The 20,263-nt window shown below is 44.1% G+C and overlaps 1 protein-coding gene across 1 annotated transcript in view; it reads right to left on the bottom strand.

Moving 5' to 3' along the window:
* glis3 (GLIS family zinc finger 3) overlaps window positions 1-20,263 on the bottom strand; it is a 32,085-nt gene that overhangs the window by 8,945 nt on the left and 2,877 nt on the right. Inside the window, exons 2-6 of the mRNA XM_021602768.3 lie at window positions 12,016-12,606; window positions 8,850-9,057; window positions 7,508-8,666; window positions 681-842; window positions 117-227 (exon numbers count right to left, since the gene is read on the bottom strand). Coding sequence (XP_021458443.3) covers window positions 117-227; window positions 681-842; window positions 7,508-8,666; window positions 8,850-9,057; window positions 12,016-12,433 — 2,058 coding nt within the window. The 5' untranslated portion in view covers window positions 12,434-12,606. The remainder of the gene's footprint in view (window positions 1-116; window positions 228-680; window positions 843-7,507; window positions 8,667-8,849; window positions 9,058-12,015; window positions 12,607-20,263) is intronic.

The raw sequence follows: 20,263 nt of genomic DNA, 5'->3' as shown, positions 1-20,263 counted from the left end.
ACATTGAGACTGTGATACAGTCAAGGGGATCCTTTCACTGCAAAGTGTAAATTGCTGAGGGGGATTGAGCGAATTTCCAAGTGTAAAGAGTAGAGTCCAGGCAGCTCCATACTGACCTTCTTCCTCAACTGCCTCTCTTTGGATGAATGGGATTTGACGTGCTTGCGCAGGGAGCTGGGGTCAGTGTAGCGCTTTACACAACCAGGGATCTGACACGCGTACGGCTTCTGCATAAACACGCACACGGCCACACACAACTGGGATTGTCACAAAACCAACAGCTTCCAGTTTCGACTTGCAGTGTGTGCATGTATGTCATTTGATTTGATTTGATTTATTTAGCCAGGATAGTCCACTCAGCCACTGTTTTCAAGGGAGTCCTGGGTTCCGTATAGTCAATAAAAGCATACACATCACATAGATGCTGTCTAGATAAAAGTCTACACAGAAGCATTTGTGTACAGCTTTCTTGAAGGTGGAAATGCTAGCTAGCTGCCATGTGGGTAAGTCCAGCTCGAGAGAGGAAAACAAGGCAGCGACAGAGAAAAGAAGAATAAAACAGAGAATGAGAGAGCACAAGAGAGTGAACAAGGAAGAACACTTAGAGTAAGAGATCAGTGTCTCAATTCTCAATGCGTGCGTTTACTGTGTGTCTGTCTGAGATATCCCACTCAACTCACCGTGTCCAGGTGGGTGCGCTGATGCTTGGCTCGGTCGCTGGAGTTGCTGAAGGCTTTGTGGCAGCCGGGGTGCTGGCATTGATAAGGCTTCTCTCCAGTGTGGCTGCGCAGGTGGATCTTCAGGTTCTCCAGCCGAGAGAAAGCCTTCTGACAGCCCTCAAACTGCAACAACACACAAAGGGCACAGGGAGAAGAGGGATAGTGTACACTTAATATCCCTATCATTAACCTATACTGTACATCAGGGATCCACAAAACAACATCCAAACATTCAGCATATGGAGAGCTTGAGACTATAAAGTTATATCTACAAAACATAGGATGCTCAGAGATAATTGGTTTGAAAGGTGTCTGCAATTTTTATGTTGTTTTCTTTTGGACTTAACAACAACATGAGTAGTATATAGATTTGAGAACATTGCACAAAACAAGGGTATATCAATAACCCAATTTCAATGCAGATAGAAGCTCTCGATATGTAAACTACCACTGGTTAACACTATAAGAGGTGTGGTGGTCAATGTGTCCAGCAGGGGTCAGTATCTGTGTGTACACAGACTTCAGTCTGTAGAATCTGTCTTGTCTCAAGGGTCGTGTAGGATCTAAATGTGTTGACAGATGAACTCATTGTAGAAACATGCAACCACCAACTGGTAGAGAGGTTAAGGTAAAGAGGGGTTTGTTCCTCGTCAAAGGGGCTTGCTCCCTGCCCAGGTACACTAGCTGTCACAAGCTATGGGATTCAAGAGTAGTGGATGGAAGCTGATCCAAGTCAGCAGAACTAAACAGCTCTCCTTTGTGCAGTACTACCAGTGGCAGACTGGCCATCTGTCACTTCGGGCAAATGCCAGATGGCCTTCCACTTTCAGCCTATTGTGCCTGTCAAACTTGTTTTTGCAAAATTATCATTATCTGGCTAATAATGGTGGCCTCAAGAAATAAAATAGGCCGGTGTGTGTGGGGGCCTCAAGAAATAAAATAGGCCGGTGTGTGTGGGGGCCTCAAGAAATAAAATAGGCCGGTGTGTGTGGGGGCCTCAATAAATAAAATAGGCCGGGGTGTGTGGGGGCCTCAAGAAATAAAATAGGCCGGTGTGTGTGGGGGCCTCAAGAAATAAAATAGGCCGGTGTGTGTGGGGGCTTCAAGAAATAAAATAGGCCGGTGTGTGTGGGGCCTCAAGAAATAAAATAGGCTGGTGTGTCTGGGGTCCTCAAGGAGAAAAATAGGCCAGTGTGTTAGAAATGCCCGAGACGACTTCTGGTCCCAGTCCGCCCCTGAGTACTACCACCTCACTGCAATGACCTCACCCTTAAGACATGTGAATCATCACAGTTTCCTACTGTAAGTCAAGACTAGTACTTTGCTCTCTCACTCCACAGTCAAAGGGCTTGGAATGTCCTTACTTCAGTTTCACAGAGTAAAGTCATGGAACCATGACCCATTTTATTATTGTCCCTCCAGGACTGGATTCCTTGCATAGCTATACCTCTCCCTCAGTCTGAGCTGACCAACTACAAATGAATCAGTTCCTTTGACTCATCACATTCGTCTGCATCGCTATGGGACATATTCCTTTGATTCACTCCTTTGATTCATTTGATTTGCGTAATAACATAATGCTAACTTCCAACTGTATTTCTCCTCTGAACTCTATCTGAATCAACATTGCCACTCTCTTCTTGCAAGACTGTATAGGCAAAGTGTTACCTACTCAACAGCCACTACACTCGATGTTGTTCTGTCTGGAAGCTGGCAAACAGCAGGCACGAACATACTGTACACCCTGCCGAGCAAAACCCCCAGCAGAGTACGGCCATTATGCCAAAACTCATTATGCCTAACTTTGACCCTCAATTCCAGTAAGGCCATTATGACTCCTTCTGATGGCAACCATATGTTCATATTGTCAAAAGGAATGGGAGTCAGACTTTATAAGCCTTAAGTAATTCAAGAGGGAGAGAGGGAGGCAGATATGCCTGATAATTCTATCAGTGCTCACCAGCCTATTAGGGATAGCAAACATATTCTGTATGTTGACTGTATCATAGCGAATGTGTGAATTCGGGGTACAATCAACAGCATTTTAGTGCTTACAGATGAGGTCTCCCATGCAACGATGACGATATCTCTCCTTGTGGGTCTTTACCACTGCACTCTATGTCCTGCTTGTCTGGGGACACGAGTAATGACCTAACAGAAGTATCCCTGAACGTGGAGAAAGCCACCACCATTACATAGTCTTTCTAGTCTTTCACAAGTCTTCTTCACACACAGCAGGATATTCTGTCCAAATGCTCTCTAAAACGGTGGCATACCAGGGAAGTACACCACGACCGGACACTCCAAACCACAGTGAAGAGAAAAGGATCAGCATCGGACCATTCAGACGGGCTAGCATAAGAAAAATACAGGCCAGGGAGAATGAGCAGGATAAATAGCCATTCAGCCTGGGGATGGGAAGAGAACTGAGAACCAGCATCACACACAAATATACTGCCAGGAGCCCAGCGGTGCCCAGGAGTGGCCTGTCATGCACACTCACACACTCACACACGCACACACACACTCTCTTGCTAATAAAGCTTAGAGTCCCCTTTTAGCTGCTGTGAGGGACAGAGGGTCTGAATAGACAGCAACATGGCTCCTCAGTGGAGCTGAATGCCACAGCCAGCCTCCTGACAGGTCCTGGCAGTCGGGCATGCCCTGGGGAACAATGACCCGCCCACAGTGTGCCAGCAGAGTCAGTCTAGTGCCCTCTATAGTGCCTCAGCCTCTTTCCTCTCTCTCACGTCTCCTCTCTCTCTCTCTCTCACGTCTCCTCTCTCTCTCTCACATCTCCTCCCTCTCACATCTCCTCCCTCTCACGTCTCCTCTCTCTCACATCTCCTCTCTCTCACATCTCCTCCCTCTCACATCTCCACTCTTTCACATCTCCACTCTCACGTCTCCACTCTCTCTCTCACGTCTCCACTCTCTCTCTCACGTCTCCTCTCTCTTTCTCACGTCTCCTCTCTCTCACACCTCCTCTCTCTCACATCTCCTCTCTCTCACATCTCCTCCCTCTCACATCTCCTCTCTCACATCTCCTCCATCTCACATCTCCTCCCTCTCACATCTCCTCCCTCTCACGTCTCCACTCTCTCACGTCTCCACTCTCTCTCACGTCTCCTCTCTCTCACATCTCCTCTCTCTCTCTCACATCTCCACTCTCTCACATCTCCTCTTACATATCCACTCTCTCACATCTCCTCTTTCTCACATCTCCGCTCTCTCACATCTCCGCTCTCTCACATCGCCTCTCTCTCACATCTCCTCTTTCTCACATCTCCACTCTCTCACATCTCCGCTCTCTCACATCGCCTCTCTCTCACATCTCCTCTTTCTCACATCTCCGCTCTCTCACATCGCCTCTCTCTCACATCTTCACTCTCTCTTCTACTCTCTTCTCCATCCCTTCCATGTGCCCCCTGTTTTTTCTCACATCTTTACAGAACTCTTTCCTTACTCTTATCTACAGCTCAACTCCCTTTCTTATCTTCTTCAAACGCTCAAATCTCACCCCCTCTCACATATCCTCTCCTCATGCCCAGTCAACGTCTCCTCCCCCTCTTATCTTCTCATCTATCGTCATCTTCTTTAAGTGCAAAAAGTTAGTTCATGAGATTTTAAGGTCTTTAAAACAAGAGCTGAAAATGGTTACAGAAGCTGGAGAATAAGCTGGTGCGTTAAAATACTTTGAAGTCTGAACCGGTTTCTGGCGGCAAAATCAAGTTATTTCCCTCCTTACGGTTGTAGAGATGGCGCTAAAAATCTTGGCAAACCATAAATCCCATCAGGCCTGCATTCTGTGCCGTTGCGGGCAGGACTAGAATTTCAAGCTGTCCATTGTAAGGGAAACTAAGTGGATTAAAACCCAACTACTGGGGTTGTGTTGCACCTTAACGGCTACAGTCTTCGAACATCAATAAGAGATATGCTAAAATGCACACTGTGATTCCTCAAGTGAACCTACAACTCAAGTACTCTAGCGTAGAATAGAACACCCAGCATCAAGACCATTTATAATTCAGAAGATGTACATGCTTTGGGGCCCAAACAAAACCGATAAGTCCAGGATGTGTCAAGATATCGTCTATATCATTCACGTAGCTGAACATCACACTGCAGCAATATGGATTGAGTAACCAACGGGAATTATCTGAGCTGACTGATAGCTTCCTGGTTCATCTTAATTGCACAGCCATGCAGCTACTATGACACTTGAACGCCTGTATTCCCATGGAGTGCTTTATTAAACTGACTAAGCTAGAGGAACCCTGGCCTCCACAGTTGCTTGGGTGCCCCATATGTCTCTCTATTTAATGAACTACGATCCGGATCCAACAACACAGGGAGCTTCCATTAGAAAATAATATAGTTACTGTAGAAGGAGATGTGGTTCAGCTGTATGAATCTATTGCACAACATCTAAAGCTGTTCTGACAAGCCGGAAAATGTACCATTATTAACTATGGCGGTAATTGTTCATCCTTCGAACAGTAAATCATCAAATGAATGCAGAGCAAAAAACATGATTAGCTAATGTGTTTACAAAGGCGTTGCTCTTGGTGCTTTCCAAAGCTCCAAACACGTTTGAAAACGGTTGAAAGTGTTGAAATCCCAGTGATAAGGCATATACTAAATACACAGATGAATCAACTATGTGTTAAGAACGTGCTCAATCACCTTCACGCACTGAGAGCTGACAGGTACAAGTCATGACTTGCCTGGTGTATGTGGGGCAGTGTGCTGCGTAATCAGATCTACTTCATTGTAATGCTACCGGCTGGGCGGGCGGCTCACGCCTCTGTTTGCCATTCACCAGCCCCATCCTTCCTGTCAATCATTCCTCACAATAAGACCGAGTGTAATTCTCGGACAATTGACTGGCATGGCATCTAAGACGTTTTTAGTGAAGTAGAACTGGTTCTCTCGCTCTGTGAGAGTCTCTGTTGCCTGTCTAGCTCCTCGGCTCTGACTTTGATTGCTCAGACTGTTTTGTTCAGTAAGTATGGGTTTTCTGACAGTTTCTGTCAATTAGACTGACCTCGTTCTATTTCTTTTCAGTCTGACTTTTTCAGCGTATGCTGAAATCAAGCCTGGGATGATGGGATGTCACACAATGGGTATGTCCAAATAGGCACTCTATTAAATAGGGAATAAGGTGCCATTTCCAATGTTCTGTTTTTGGGCATGACCCTGGATATTTTCCCCTGTAACACATGATTACATGGTACACAGAACCCTCTGACTGCAGCTGCAGCCTCCATAGCAACGTGACTGGTTGGTACTAATAAGTGAGTGTTTTGGAGCGAAAGGTCGACCACAGGTATGCACCCAGTTAATAATTGTCTAACCAAGAAGCAGCGAAACGAGTCAAGGAATGAGAATTGTTGGCCTCTTACTCATCTGAACCTCAAGTATGTTCCCAGTGGGGTTGAGGGCGGAGGGTATCTCTACAATTGTCTCGACCAGGGATGTCAAAGTCAGTTTGCCTGCGGGCCACATTCGGAGTCCAGAAAATGTGTTTGATTTCCTTGCAGTCAAAATTGTTCTAAAATGTTTTATTCTTCCTAACTATTCAGCTTTCTTTTCGGTGACTCATAGCAACCTGGAAAGAGTAAAGAGACTGTTTCAATGTAGGTCCAATATCATTTCTACAGTTTTGTTTTAGTAATCGGTTAAAAGAAAAAACTCTACACTTCAGCTTGATGAGCCTAGAAAAGAGCCCGAGCTCACTACTGCAACTAATGTGCATAGGTTATGTGCTGCTATGGCTCCTGAAGGACTCCTATAACTGCAATTACAGCACAGGAAGGCTATACAGAGCAGAACAACTCATCTGTCAACTAAACTTTGGCTTTGAACATGGTATGTTGTCATGCCGTGAAATCAAAAGAACCAAACATAGCCTTCTCTAACAGCACATCTGAGACAACCACCAGTAGCACTAGGACTGGGAGCACCTGTCTCAGGGGAATCCAGCCAATCCTCCTCATCAGTACCAGGTCCAAGGATACATGGCCTTCAGATGAGCTCCATTCAAGTCTCTCTCTCCTTGGCCACAGAACCAGACCCAATCAGAACCGGGCCAGGGAACATCACCTTCCCAGAACCCCAGCCAAGTCTGTCCCTGCCTGGCAGGCTCTTGGCTGCTGACAGGCCCTGTGACTGCCTGGTAGAGTAGCTCAGAGAGAGAGAGAGAGAGGGGACTGTGGCAGAGCAGGGATCAGGAGGCTGGCTGACTGGTGCCCTGCCAGAACTTAAGCGCTGCGCTGCCTTTGTGCTGATTTAATAACTACATAATTAAGTTAACTGCCATGTCAACTATCACAGAGCTGGACTAATTAGCCCATGGCCACAGTTAAGAGGAGAGAGAGACCATATTTCTGACCCAAACCTTCAGCCTTCGGACGTACATCAGAGTACACAAAGACCTTAAAGAGGTACAACGTGCGTACTTCAAGATGTCGATTTCCCTCTAAACCGTCTCAGCAAGGCTATTAAGAGGCTGAAAGGCCCTCTACAGCTCCGGTCTAGAGGATTGGCTGGTTGACTCACAGTAGACAGGGGAGACAGCCTGGAAGGGAACTGGTGCACTCACTTCCACCTTTAGCATACTTATGGATAAAATATGTTAACCATTGTGCATAAGGGGGGTGGAATACCTGTGGTAACATTTTGTTCAGGTAAAGCCAATGGATCCTCAAGTGGGTGACTAAACAGATTCACACTTGCATTTTATAGACAGTTTTGAGGCATTCACCAGAGATTGATTTGCTATGTACCGTGCACTTGTTGGGCTTCTCTCCTGAGTGGACTCTCATGTGGATGAGGAGTTTGTAGCGGGCGTTGAAGGGCTTGAACCTGCGTGGACACCCTGCCCAGAAGCAGGTGAAGTCCTCGCCTTTCCGCTGGTCCACATGGAGCTTCTCTATGTGCCTTACCAGCTCCTCCTTTTGGTCATACACAACACTGCAGTCAACCCAGCGGCAGCAGTGGCCCCCACTGTAGTCCTCTGTCTCCCCCTCCTCTTCCTCCAGCATGGGGAACAGGGACAGGGGATGGGGCAGGAGGCTGGCCCCATGCACAGGGGGAGCTGGCGGAGCCTGTGGGACAGGGCCCTGGATGTGGCTGGGAGGTCTGTGGAGGTGGAGGTGCTGGTGAGAGTGGTAGGGAGGCGGAGGGCCCTGTGGTGGACTAGCTGATCTGATGATGGTGGCCAACTCTAGCTGAAAGTGTAGAGATGGCACCAGGTCATTAGCACTCCTGGCTGCCTCCTGTAGTGTCCCTCCCTCCTCTGGGAGACACTGCTGCTCCACCACCATGTTAGCCATCTGGCTCTCCAGCGCCCCTCCCTGCTCCAGCATCTGCATGCGGCCACACTCCGTCCCAGGGTGGGGGTCACTCAGTGGGATCAGGGCTAGCGTGGAGCCTGGGAGGCTGAAGAGGCCTGGAGACTGAGGATAGGGGATACAGCTCCCTCTCACCCCTAGGAAGTGGCCATAGACCTCAGGCTGGAGGGGTGAAAGGGTGTGGTGGGAAGCCGGAGAGCTCCGGGAGCCATTGATGTAAGCCACCAGCGAGGTGGGTGAGGTGCGGATGATGGAGTTGAAGTCGATGCCATAGCCATCTGACAGAGGGGACATGGAGAGGGCCCTCTTCTTGGAACGGGCTGAGTACTGCCGGGGGCTGTTGGCATCCCCGCCAAACAGGTAGGAAGGCAGGGACGCAGAGTTGGAGATGCTGGTGCTCCCTGACATGGCAGTGCCAGGGGGCATGCTGAGCAGCTCACCACCCTCGCTGCCAAGGGTTGAGCCCTGCTGTGGGCAGAGTGGAGGAAGGACCCGGTAGCCGTAGGGCCACTCCTGTCTGCCACTCAGAACTGACTGGGTCTCTGCTAGGCTCAGGGTGGTGGAGGCCAGGGACTCTCTGGAGAGCAAGGACCTGAGGCACAACACTGTAGTATGTGAGTAAGGATAGCAGTACCAGGAAAGTCTGGTAGAGTTGAGTATCACAGCTGTTTAATAACATACATGGATTTGTGTTTAAAGTAGCTCAGAAATCAGTGCAATGAAAATAGTTTGCAGGTATACTCCCCCACCTAGAGTGGTGCAGAGGTTGACTCACCTGGCATCTGTGTAGGGTACCATCAGGCCTTGTGGGGGTTGGGAGTCTTGGGGGGCATGTGGTACCAGAGGAGCTGAGGTGTAGGCCTGGGCACTCACAGGAGACACTGGGCCCGGGCTCTGGACCACCATCGGACTACTGGTGACCCAGAGGTTAGCACCAGCTGGCTGGCCCAACACCTGCATACTTGGTCCTGAGACAGAGTAACCTGGTAGAGACAAGTTCACTATTAGAGTTTTGAGGGTTCACCACCAACGTCAGGGTCATACAGTAGGAAATACAATCACTTGACATGGTTTGCTTGAATTAGACCATATACTTTACAAATAAAAGAAATACAGACATTTCTCCTTGCATAATAATATCTAAATAGTGAGGAACCACATACTGTATCAATGATTAAGGGTCTAAAATGTCGAGTGACATTTCTTAGGTCTCATAAATTAATCAACACGGTTTCAAATTCATGTTCAACTGGGAATATTATAAAAATCATAATAAAGAAGAGGCCTTTACATCTGAGCATCCAGCCTTCCTGTGCTGCTGCTTGTGCTAAGACCACATTCAAACAAAATCGTTCGACACAGCTTGAAACAAGATTGAAAAAGAAAACACTATGAAAAATAATACTAATTTTAATTAATTGTGGAATCAAGTCATTCAAAGTAAATTCCAGACAAAGATAATAGAGAAACACTTGTGGAGAACTCTCACTGTGTATTAATTGTCGTGAGAGCTCCAACTACTGTGTAGTCTTCTACAATGGTCACACTTCAGTGGTTGTGGCATTGCCATTTGCATCCAACCATTGTCATCATGCTTGACAAACATTTCTTAGTTTGTACTGGCAGTATTTGACTTTGATAGAGACGCAATGAATCCATGGTCCAGCGTCTGTTCATCTCCGCCACAGTTCACTTCACCATATTAAACACACCAAACTGTGTTTGTACACCAGGGACCCATGAGGCAGATATCATCAACAGAAATCAAACACAAACCTACATTTTTTTTGTCTTGTTCAATTGAAGCTTATGAATCCTGTAATTCACCCTAACAAACCTGAACTGCCCAGAGACACTTTCTGCTCTGTTAATTACGAATGAGATTGTTTTTTTCTTCCTCCTTTTCCTCCATCGCTCATTTAGGGATATGTTTTCTGCTTGGTTAGTTATCAATAAACAAGCCAGGGAGAAAGGAGTCCTGGGGAAGAACGGAGGTCAGGGTGGGAGGACGACATTGAAGTGAGGTGAAGTATGAAGACTTCTATGTAAATCAGTGCTACTTTGAAGAGTGGCGAGAAGAGAGGGGCTGATTGAAATGCTGTTTACAACATATCACTGGGACATGTGCACACTGTGATCTTTCAAATGAAAGGGAGGAAGAGGTCCTCCATACCGGTTCTTTGGAGGGCATAGGTATCAGGCTTTAAATCAGTCGTTTATGGTAGGGAGCATTTAGCTAGCTATTAAACAGCTGATTACTTTAATAGGGTGCTTTCAATATATTTGGAGGGACAAGTGCACCTAGAGAGGATAACTAACCTAAGGTCACGAGGGTCACAATATTTCATAATGAGGGGACAAAGTCAAGACTGATCAAAACAATTACAGTTATGGGCAATTCCACACTAAAGGAACTGCGCTGAGACTCCGATTCTTTTTCTCTTAAATTGTATGCCAAACAAAACCATTTGATTTCAAAGTTTAACAAACTGTATAGCTCTCTGCACAAGGACTACTTTTAACAATTTCCTGGAAGACCTGTGCAGATGCTTATAGCTACTTCCTGTAAATAGTCATGTTATTTTTTACTCATTATTGTTTTTCGTTATGCACTGTATTTAGTTCCCGTGTCACTATTTATATTTTTATTTATATTTTATCTTTGAATCTATTTTGGTTATTGAACTACAGTAAGTGAAGTGGATTTACATCCAGTAACTGAATTGCAGTAATGGAATTTCATCATTGGTCCCTGATCTGTACTACACAGAAATGCATAATTACGGATATGCATTTCATTCTCTTCATGGTGTTGTATCCTAAAATGGTACACAAAGGTATAAATATGTAATATCCTCCGATTTAGGTATTATTCTACACACTGGCTATTATATTAATGAGCTCCGCCACCAAATAAGACCACATTCGGTTGGTCCAGACTGGACCAAATATTAACCAATCACAGATGTCTATGTTTCACAAGTTTGGTCATCAAAGTACAACACAGTAGAGGTCAGTAGAAAACAGTATAGTATAGTCAAGTAGAGTATTCTTCAGCACAGTACAGTAGAGTATAGTTCAGTACAGTACATTATAGTGTACTCTACTCTAGTGTGCTCTACTGTATACTGTACTGAACTCTACTTTTATTTACTGTACTGTACTGAACCATACTCTACTTTTCTTTGCTGTAGTGTACTATACTCTACTGTGCTCTACTGTTATGTACTGTACTATACTCTACATTTCTTTACTGTAGTGTACTATACTATTCTGTGCTCTACTGTAATGCACTGTACTGTACTATACTCTACATTTCTTTACTGTAGTGTACTCTTCTGTGCTCTACTGTACTGTACTGTAATGTACTGTGCTGTCCAAACTTGTGAATCATGGACGTCTATGTTTGGGCCAAATGAAGGTCAGTACAGACGTCGGTGGATGTTGAAATCAAGGCCAGGACCAAATGCAAACTACTTTTCAATGTCCATGGACGTCTATGTTTGGGCCAAATGAAGGTCAGTACAGACGTCGGTGGATGTTGAAATCAAGGCCAGGACCAAATGCAAACTACTTTTCAATGTCCATGGACGTCCAGTGTTGGTCAGTGTTCAGTGGGTGAGGATCCTGGTTATAGTAAATGGAAAGGGAGTGTCAGTAAGAGCCGGGAGAGGGGACATTCATTGAAGAGAGAGGGAGTGAGAGAGGGAGGGGTTGTCTAGACTTTTCACACACTTGCTTTGACCACCAGACGATTTTGACCACCAGACACCCAATTTGATATCCTCCTATGAACTTCACATGTTGGTGCTCATGGAACCTTTCACATGGAAATGACCTTATCCTATATAAAATGTCAAGACATCACTCACATCTACACTCGTGTAAATGTATTAGTCTGAATGTAATACTGTATATCGACAAAGCTTACAAGAACGTACCTTTGACACCACTGTCAGAGCAGTCAGACACCATGCCCTGATTGGTGGCTGCAATGCTGATGGGTGGGAGTTGAAGGGCGGGCACTTGTTGCCTTGACATCTGTGAGACACTTGACACATTTGTCTGTTTCCCATTGGTCAACATCTGCCTGCGGAGACTCAGGGCAGGGAGCAGGACAGAACTCCCAGAATTCCCAGAGTTTGTCCCGGAGCTGAGGGGTACCTGGGAGTGGTGGACACCCCCTCCTCTACCCCAGCTGCTACCCACTGGTGAGGGGCTCAGGGTGGCACAGAATCCTGGGGACAGGGTGGTGCGCATAGGCATCCTGATGGAGGGGGCCTGCTGTCCTGTGATCATGCCCAGAGATGGGGGTACACCAGAGGGAGAGACCAAGAGGTGACAGCCCTTACCGTTCATGTCTGACCCGGTTTCTTTTTCACAAACAGCCTTGAAGGGTTTAGGAGACAAGAACAACTTTTCCCACAATGCTCCTCTTCCCAAAAGTCATGCTTGAGTCAGCAGAAGATCCGTGGCTAAATCAGCATCTCATCTTCAGGCTCTCAGTGGTCTATCCATACGGACAAAGACATCTGAAATATATCAGTGAGACAGGCACACATTTATAGTTATGAGTAATAAATGAACCACATACTCATGGTTCCCAACGCTAGTCCATCGAGAACCCCCAACAGTACACATTTTTATTGTATCCCAAGACAAAAAACACCTGATTCAATTAATTGCGGGCAGGATTAGTTGACAAGTTGAATTAGGTGTCCTTGTCTGGGACGTTTGACAGCAAACAGAACTACAACAGAAAACATAAACGTGAGCAACTATGGGGCAAAACAGACGGGCATGGCTTATATTGTTAACAACAGGTAAACTATATTTAGTCTCCAATAATTCGTTAAATAAAGTCCACCTGTGTGCAATCTAAGTGTCACATGATCTGTCACATGATCTCAGTATATATACACACCTGTTCTGAAAGGCCCCAGAGTCTGCAATACCACTAAGCAAGGGGCACCACCAAGCAAGTGGTACCATGAAGACGAAGGAGCTCTCCAAACAGGTCAGGGACAAAGTTGTGGAGAAGTACAGATCAGGGTTGGGTTCTAAAAAAATATCCGAAACTTTGAACATCCCACAGAGCACCATTAAATCCATTATTAAAAAATGGAAAGAATATGGCACCACAACAAACCTGTCAAGAGAGTGCCGCCCACCAAAACTCACAGACTAGGCAAGGAGGGCATTAATCAGAGCAGAAACAAAGAGACTGGAGCTGCAAAGCTCCACAGCGGAGATTGGAGTATCTGTCCATAGGACCACTTTAAGCTGTACACTCCACAGAGCTGGGCTTTAAGGAAGAGTGGCCAGAAAAAAAGCCATTGCTTAAAGAAAAAAATATGCAAACATGTTTGGTGTTTGCCAAAAAGCATGTGGGAGACTCCCCAAACATATGGAAGAAGGTACTCTGGTCAGATGAGACTAAAATTGAGCTTTTTGGCCATCAAGGAAAACGCTATGTCTGGTGCAAACCCAACACCTCTCATCACCCCGAGAACACCATCCCCATGGTGAAGCATGGTGGTGGCAGCATCATGCTGTGGGGATGTTTTCATCAGCAGGGAATGTGAAACTGGTCAGAATTGAAGGAATGATGGATGGCGTTAAATACAGGGAAATTCTTGAGGGAAACAGTCTTCCAGAGATTTGAGACTGGGAAGGAGGTTCACCTTCCAGCAGCACAATGACCCTAAGCATACTGCTGAAGCAACACTTGAGTGCTTTAAGGGGAAACATTTAAATGTCTTGAAATGGCCTAGTCAAAGCCCAGACCTCAATCCAATTGATAATATGTGGTATTACTTAAAGATGGCTATACACCAGCAGAACCCATCCAACTTGAAGGAGCTGGAGCAGTTTTGCCTTGAAGAATATACAAAAATCCCAGTGGCTAGTTGTACCAAGCTTATAGAGACATACCCCAAGAGACTTGCAGTTGTAATTCCTGCAAAAAAGTGGCTCTAACAAAGTATTGACTTTAGTTATGAATAGTTAAGCATGCTCAAGTTCTCTTTTTTTGTCATATTTCTTGTTTGTTTCACAAGAAAAAAATAATTTGCATCTTCAAAGTGGTGGGCATGTTGTGTAAATCAAAAGATACAACCCCCCCCCCAAAAAAAAATCTACTTGAATTCCAGGTTGTAAGGCAACAAAATAGGAAAAATGCCAAGAAGGGTAAATCATTTCGCAAGCCACTGTAGAGAGGAGGTCAGAGAACTGGCAGTATGGTGCCAGGACAACAACCTCTCCCTCAATGTGAGCAAGGTAAAGGAGCTGATCGTAGACTACAGGAAAAGGCGGGCCGAACAGGCCCCCATTTACATCAACGGGGCTGTAGTGAAGTGGTCGAGAGTTTCAAGTTCCTTGGTGTCCACATCACCAACAAACTATCATGGTCCAAACACACCAAAACAGTTGTGTGTTCTTTTCCCCCTCAGGAGACTGAAAGACTTGGCAATGGTCCCCAGATCCTCAAAGAGTTCTACAGCTGCACCATCGAGAGCAACCAGAACGGTTGCATCACCGCCTGGTATGGCAACTGCTCGGCATCTGACCGTAAGGAGCTACAGAGGGTAGTGCGAACGGCCCATAACATCACTGGGCCAAGCTTCCTGCCATCCAGGACCTATATATCACGATAACAACACCCACCCGTAGCACACGTTCCAGCAGGTATATCTCACTGATCATCCCCAAAGACAACACCCCATTTGGCTGCCTTTCCTTCAAGTTCTCAGCTGCCAGTGACTGGAACCAATTGCAAAAATTGCTGAAGTTGGAGACTTTTATTTCCCTCACCAATTTTAAACATCAACTATCTGAGCAGCTAACTGATTGCTGCAGCTGTACATAGTCCATCTGTAAATAGCCCACCCAATCTATCTACCTCATCCCCATACTGTTTTTATTTTATTTTATGCTCTTTTGCACATCATCATCTGCTCATTTATCACTCCAGTGTTAATCTGCTAAATTGTAACTATTCGCTCCTATGGCCTATTTATTTTCTACTGTCTCATTGATTTGTCTATTGTGTTATTGGCTTGTTTATTGTTTACTCCATGTGTAATTCATGTTGTTGTCTGTGTCACACTGCTTTGCTTGATCTTGGCCAGGTCGCAATTGTAAATGAGAACTTGTTCTCAACTAGCCTACCTTGTTAAATAAAGGTGAAACAAATACATAAATAAATAATAATAATAATAGGCGGTGTCAGAGGAAAGCCCATAACATTATCAGAGACTCCAGTCACCCAAGTCATAGACTGTTTTCTCTGCTACCGCACGGCAAGCAGTACCAGAACGCCAAGTCTAGGTCCAAAAGACTCCTTAAAACAGCTTCTACCCCCGAGCCATAAGACTGAACTATTAATTAAATGGCCACCGGACTATTACATTGACACCACCCCCCTCTCCATTTGTTTGGACATGTTGCTACTTGCTGTTTATTATCTATGCATAGTCACTTCACCCCTACCTACATGTACAAATGACCTCAACTACCTGTACCCACACACACTGACTCGGTATCAGTACCCCCTGTATATAGCCTCGTTATTGTTATGTTAATGTTTTACTTTTATTTATTTTTATTTTTTTGTGAATTTTTTTTACTTTAGTTTATGTTAAATATTTTAACTCTTCTTGAACTGCACTGTCGGTTAAGGGGTTGTAAGTAAGCATTTCACGGTAAGGTACACTCGATTGGCCCGACTAACCGGTTCCTGTATATAGCCTCGCTACTGTATATAGCCTTGCTACTGTTATTTTTCACTGTGTTTTTAATGCTGTTTTTTATTTCTTTACTTATCTATTGTTCACCTAATACCTATTTTTTACTTAAAAATTGCACTGTTGGTTAGGGCCTGTAATTAAGCATTTCAGGTCTACACCTGTTGTCTTCGGTGCACGTGACAAATAAACTTTGATTTGATTTGACAAATAAGGTTTGATTTGGTTAGCTGGCTAGTGAATTTCCTCCAGCCTTCTATCAAATGTCACATCCTGCTCTCTGATAACGCGGTTATTGGAAAAAATACTCATATTTCAAATTTCCATTATGGATAACATGCTAAGTGTAGCTACAGCTTTCAACAACAGTGTCGCCCTGAATTCTGCTGGTGCTGGTATCATGCAGCTCTTACTGGTTGATGCCGAGTGGGAAGAATATTTTGAAAGTCTGCTGTGATTAATCATCACCCATATGCAGGTAAGAGTCCCCTGTGAAACAGCTTGCTAGCTTCATGTGCATACTTCATTAGCTAGCTCAACACAGTGTCATAAAGTTGTTTTTGTTGCTAGCTACCCACTGGGCACAAACTGGTTGAATCAATGTAATTTGTCAACATATTGCGATGTGGAATCTACGTGGAAAACAGTGGAGGCTGCTGAGGGGAGAACGGCTCATGATAATGGCTGGAATGAAGTTAATGGAATGCCATTAAACTATGTGTTTAATGTATTTGATTCCATTCCACCTATTCCGCTCCAGCCGTTACTATGAGCCCGTCCTCCCCAATTAAGGTGCAGCCAACTTCCTGTGGTGGAACATACATTGGATTTGAAAAAAGTTATGAACCTTTGTTAAAACTGTCATTTTGAGGGTAACATTTCAACAACCAAAATATGTTGAATTTGTACAACTGAAACAACGTCAGATCTTCAACATAATAGCCACTATAACAAAAAAAGATAGAGTTGATCTATCTATAGCTATTCCTTCGGTCTCCCATCCAGGATTTTAACCAAGCCCAGCCTTGTTTAGCTTTGACATATTTGTCACTGACTATTACCAATGTGCTATCGTGATAATGATTGTTGAGAAAATCTCAAGTTAATAGATCCACTGTTGCTATCGAAGTCATTCCAACGGGTAGGTCCAACAAATCAAATCAAATATAACCATAATTTATCAATCATATATCATCAATGATGACATTTAGGCCTGTATAGCATTTGGGAAGTCATCAACAGCTAATGTTGCAATTCAACCCAGGGTTCAACTAAAAATAGAAAATACATACAGGCCTACGTTTCAGCTTTGGTTGATTTCAAATGAAATCTACAAATCAATAATACATATGTTGGATTCACGTCTCCATCTAAACCAAAAATACAATTGAAAGAATAAGATTACATCAAATCAAATTGTATTTAAAGTGTATTTTAAGTTAGATTTTATTTAGTCCTGTTGTTGATCAATGTATCTACCAAATATTACCCAATTATCCACGTTGAAATGAGGTGGTGTGCCCAGTGGCTATTGCTGTGTAACTAAACAGCTACATACAGGCTACTGCTGAACGATTAAACAAAGAGTCTTTTTTTCTGAATTTTCTTTACTAATTGACTGAAGTCGGTTCAATTATCTGAATTATATTTCAAAAATGTTTTTTCTGTGAGCTCACTTTGCACATTGCGCTACAGTTCATCTAGAGATAAATCAGATTATGCCTTAACTGTAAGATGTAGTAGGGAGTTGTAGTTTCCAACAGGCCAATGTTCTACATAGTTTAGCACAGAAAACATGATAATTAACTACAATGACCATAATCCAATGCACGGCTACTCGTACAGTCTGTGTTTCTTTTACACTTGCTACACAAGACACAGAAGAATGCGCGATCAAGAGAGGATACATAAAGTATGCCTTATTTACTTTGGAGATCTACTAAAATAGTGATTTTGTCAGGCAGCATAGGCAGCAGCTCTATAGAAATGAGATGATGACTTGGAATTAAATAATAAAGTCATCAAATAAAACAAATGTATTATACACAACTGAAATATTTTATTAAAGTGAAGTAATTTGGGGCCTCCCAGGTGGCGCAGTGGTTAAGGGCGCTGTACTGCATCGCCAGCTGTGCCACCAGAGACTCTGGGTTCGCGACCGGGAGGTCCGTGGGGCGACGCACAATTGGCCCAGCGTCGTCCGGGTTAGGGAGGGTTTGGCCGGTAGGGATGTCCTTGTCTCATCACGCACCAGCGACTCCTGTGGCGGGCCGGGTGCACGGTGTTTCCTAAGGTGTACGGTGTTTCCTCCATTGGTGCGGCTGGCTTCCGGGTTGGATGCGCGCTGTGTTAAGAAGCAGTGCGGCTTGGTTGGGTTGTGTATCGGAGGACGCATGACTTTCAACCTTCGTCTCTCCTGAGCCCGTACGGGAGTTGTAGCGATGAGACAAGACAGTAACTACTAAACAATTGGATACCACGAAATTGGGGAGAAAAAAGGGCTAAAAAAATAATAATAATAAAGTTAAGTAATGTGAATGGTTAATAAGTGATAAGCAGTAATTCACTACCATCATGGGACTTCTATTAATTGTTTTAATCCGTGTTTATTGTTTTATTCAACCAACATGGTGCATGTATTTATTTTTTAAATGATCAAAACCGAAATCAAAAGTCTTTATTATTTTTTTAATAATCGTGCCGAAACCAAACCGACCTCAAAAAGCACTAATAATAAACAAATAATAATAATAATAACTCATAATGAACACAGCACTAATACAGGTAGCATGCTAGCTAACTTTAGCTGGCTAGAACTCTAGCTAGCTAATGTTAGATTGTCTAATGTTTATTGTTGATGTGCTGAGCCATGCATGACATGATGATAATCTTTGTCATGTTTGTCAGTTGGTCATGTTTAACCACCGAAAATAGCCACTGTGGTGCATATGCTAACCCATGTTAGCCAGGTGATAGGTACATACAGGCTAAGGTTTTCTAGCTAGCTAGCCACAATTAAATAATGGCTAAAAAGCTATCTAGATTGGATAATAGATTTAGATTTATGTCGTTTTTTGCATTTTCAACTAACTGGCTAGCTAGACGAATATCATTTACATTTAGCTAATTATGAAGTTAAATGTTTGCTAAATAAGTTGTGTCAGCATTGCCATTGTTTGACTGGAAGCAGGTTGACTACAGGGCTTGTTTTTTAGCTGGTGAATTAGTACAGCTGTAGCAGTCAACAGCCAATAACAAGCTATTAGAGTATGAATGTATTTATGTTTTAACTCTAACCTATTTCCTGGAATTTGTCTTTCAGCATAAGAAGAACCTGCTCTCCTCTGCAAGTACAAGGAGATGAACAAGGGTGAACAAGCAGCACTTTCGGTAATTTGTATATGTACTTTATGAGCTTATTGCTTGAACTTGGGGGTCAGTGAATGTTAGTGCTGGGTTTGTTATTTTTAATACACGGTTTTAAAGTCTTGTCTATTTTAGTCTGCTTTCCTCTTTTTCGGCTTCAAATGTCTGGAGCCTGGTGTTGTTGTAGCCAAGGAGCTTTCATTCAGATGGAACCAGATTTCAGCTGCTTTGCAACGTTGACATCCTTCCTCCCAGAGATGTGCAAGCATCCCCTGGACTGGACACATCCCGGCAAACATATCTTTTTGAGAATGAAAAGGCCATGAATATTACATGTCCTGCTCCAAATGGCAGGTCAGAAATAAGTTTCCTTTGTTCATGTCATAACATGACCTGAACCAAAGTCACTCAAAGGCAGTGGCGTGTATTCATGGATGCCAAGGGAAGCCGGGCTTCCCCAAAAAATTGACCAAGAAAAAATAAAAATACATAAAATGATTTATCTTTTGTCTCTCTGTTTTTCCTCATTTTCTTTCAATTCGCAACCGGCTGAATGTATCGCACAGGAGAAAGCATTCGAGTGAGTGAAACAGCACCTCTCTGTCTCTCTAAGTGTAGGCCATCTATCTGATGCTGTCTGGTCCAAACGAGTATGACATTGTTGCCACCCGTAGCATTGAAGGCAAAGGAAGCCAGCAAGCATTTGGCCTCCCTGGCGCACCAAAAAAAAGTGTCAAAGGAAGCCAACTTAGATTTTGCCATCACACCTCTATCAAATCCCATTGAGAGCATACATCATTGACAGAGAAACTTTGCTTCTCATTGTGTTGTTGTCCTCCGTGGCTAGCTAGCTAGCTAATATTGTCCCTTTCCTAAATTAGCCATGGATGGAGATGGGATTTGGACTTGTGGTTTTACTTAATTCTCCGTACTGGCCAATGATTATAACGGTGATTCTGATCCAACCATTAATTCATACATTGTTGTGTCCCTGGCCTGAGAGGATGGAGGTTCAATATGTAGCTAAATGTAGAAGGCTAATGTTAACTAGCTAACGTTGCTAGGCGGTTGATAGGCG

Source organism: Oncorhynchus mykiss, chromosome 5, assembly GCF_057628025.1.
Source record: "Oncorhynchus mykiss isolate SJ-2025 chromosome 5, ASM5762802v1, whole genome shotgun sequence".
NCBI classification, from domain to species: domain Eukaryota; kingdom Metazoa; phylum Chordata; class Actinopteri; order Salmoniformes; family Salmonidae; genus Oncorhynchus; species Oncorhynchus mykiss.
The sequence above is the reverse complement of the archived record's forward strand: the minus strand, read 5'-3'. Positions and strand labels throughout refer to the sequence as shown.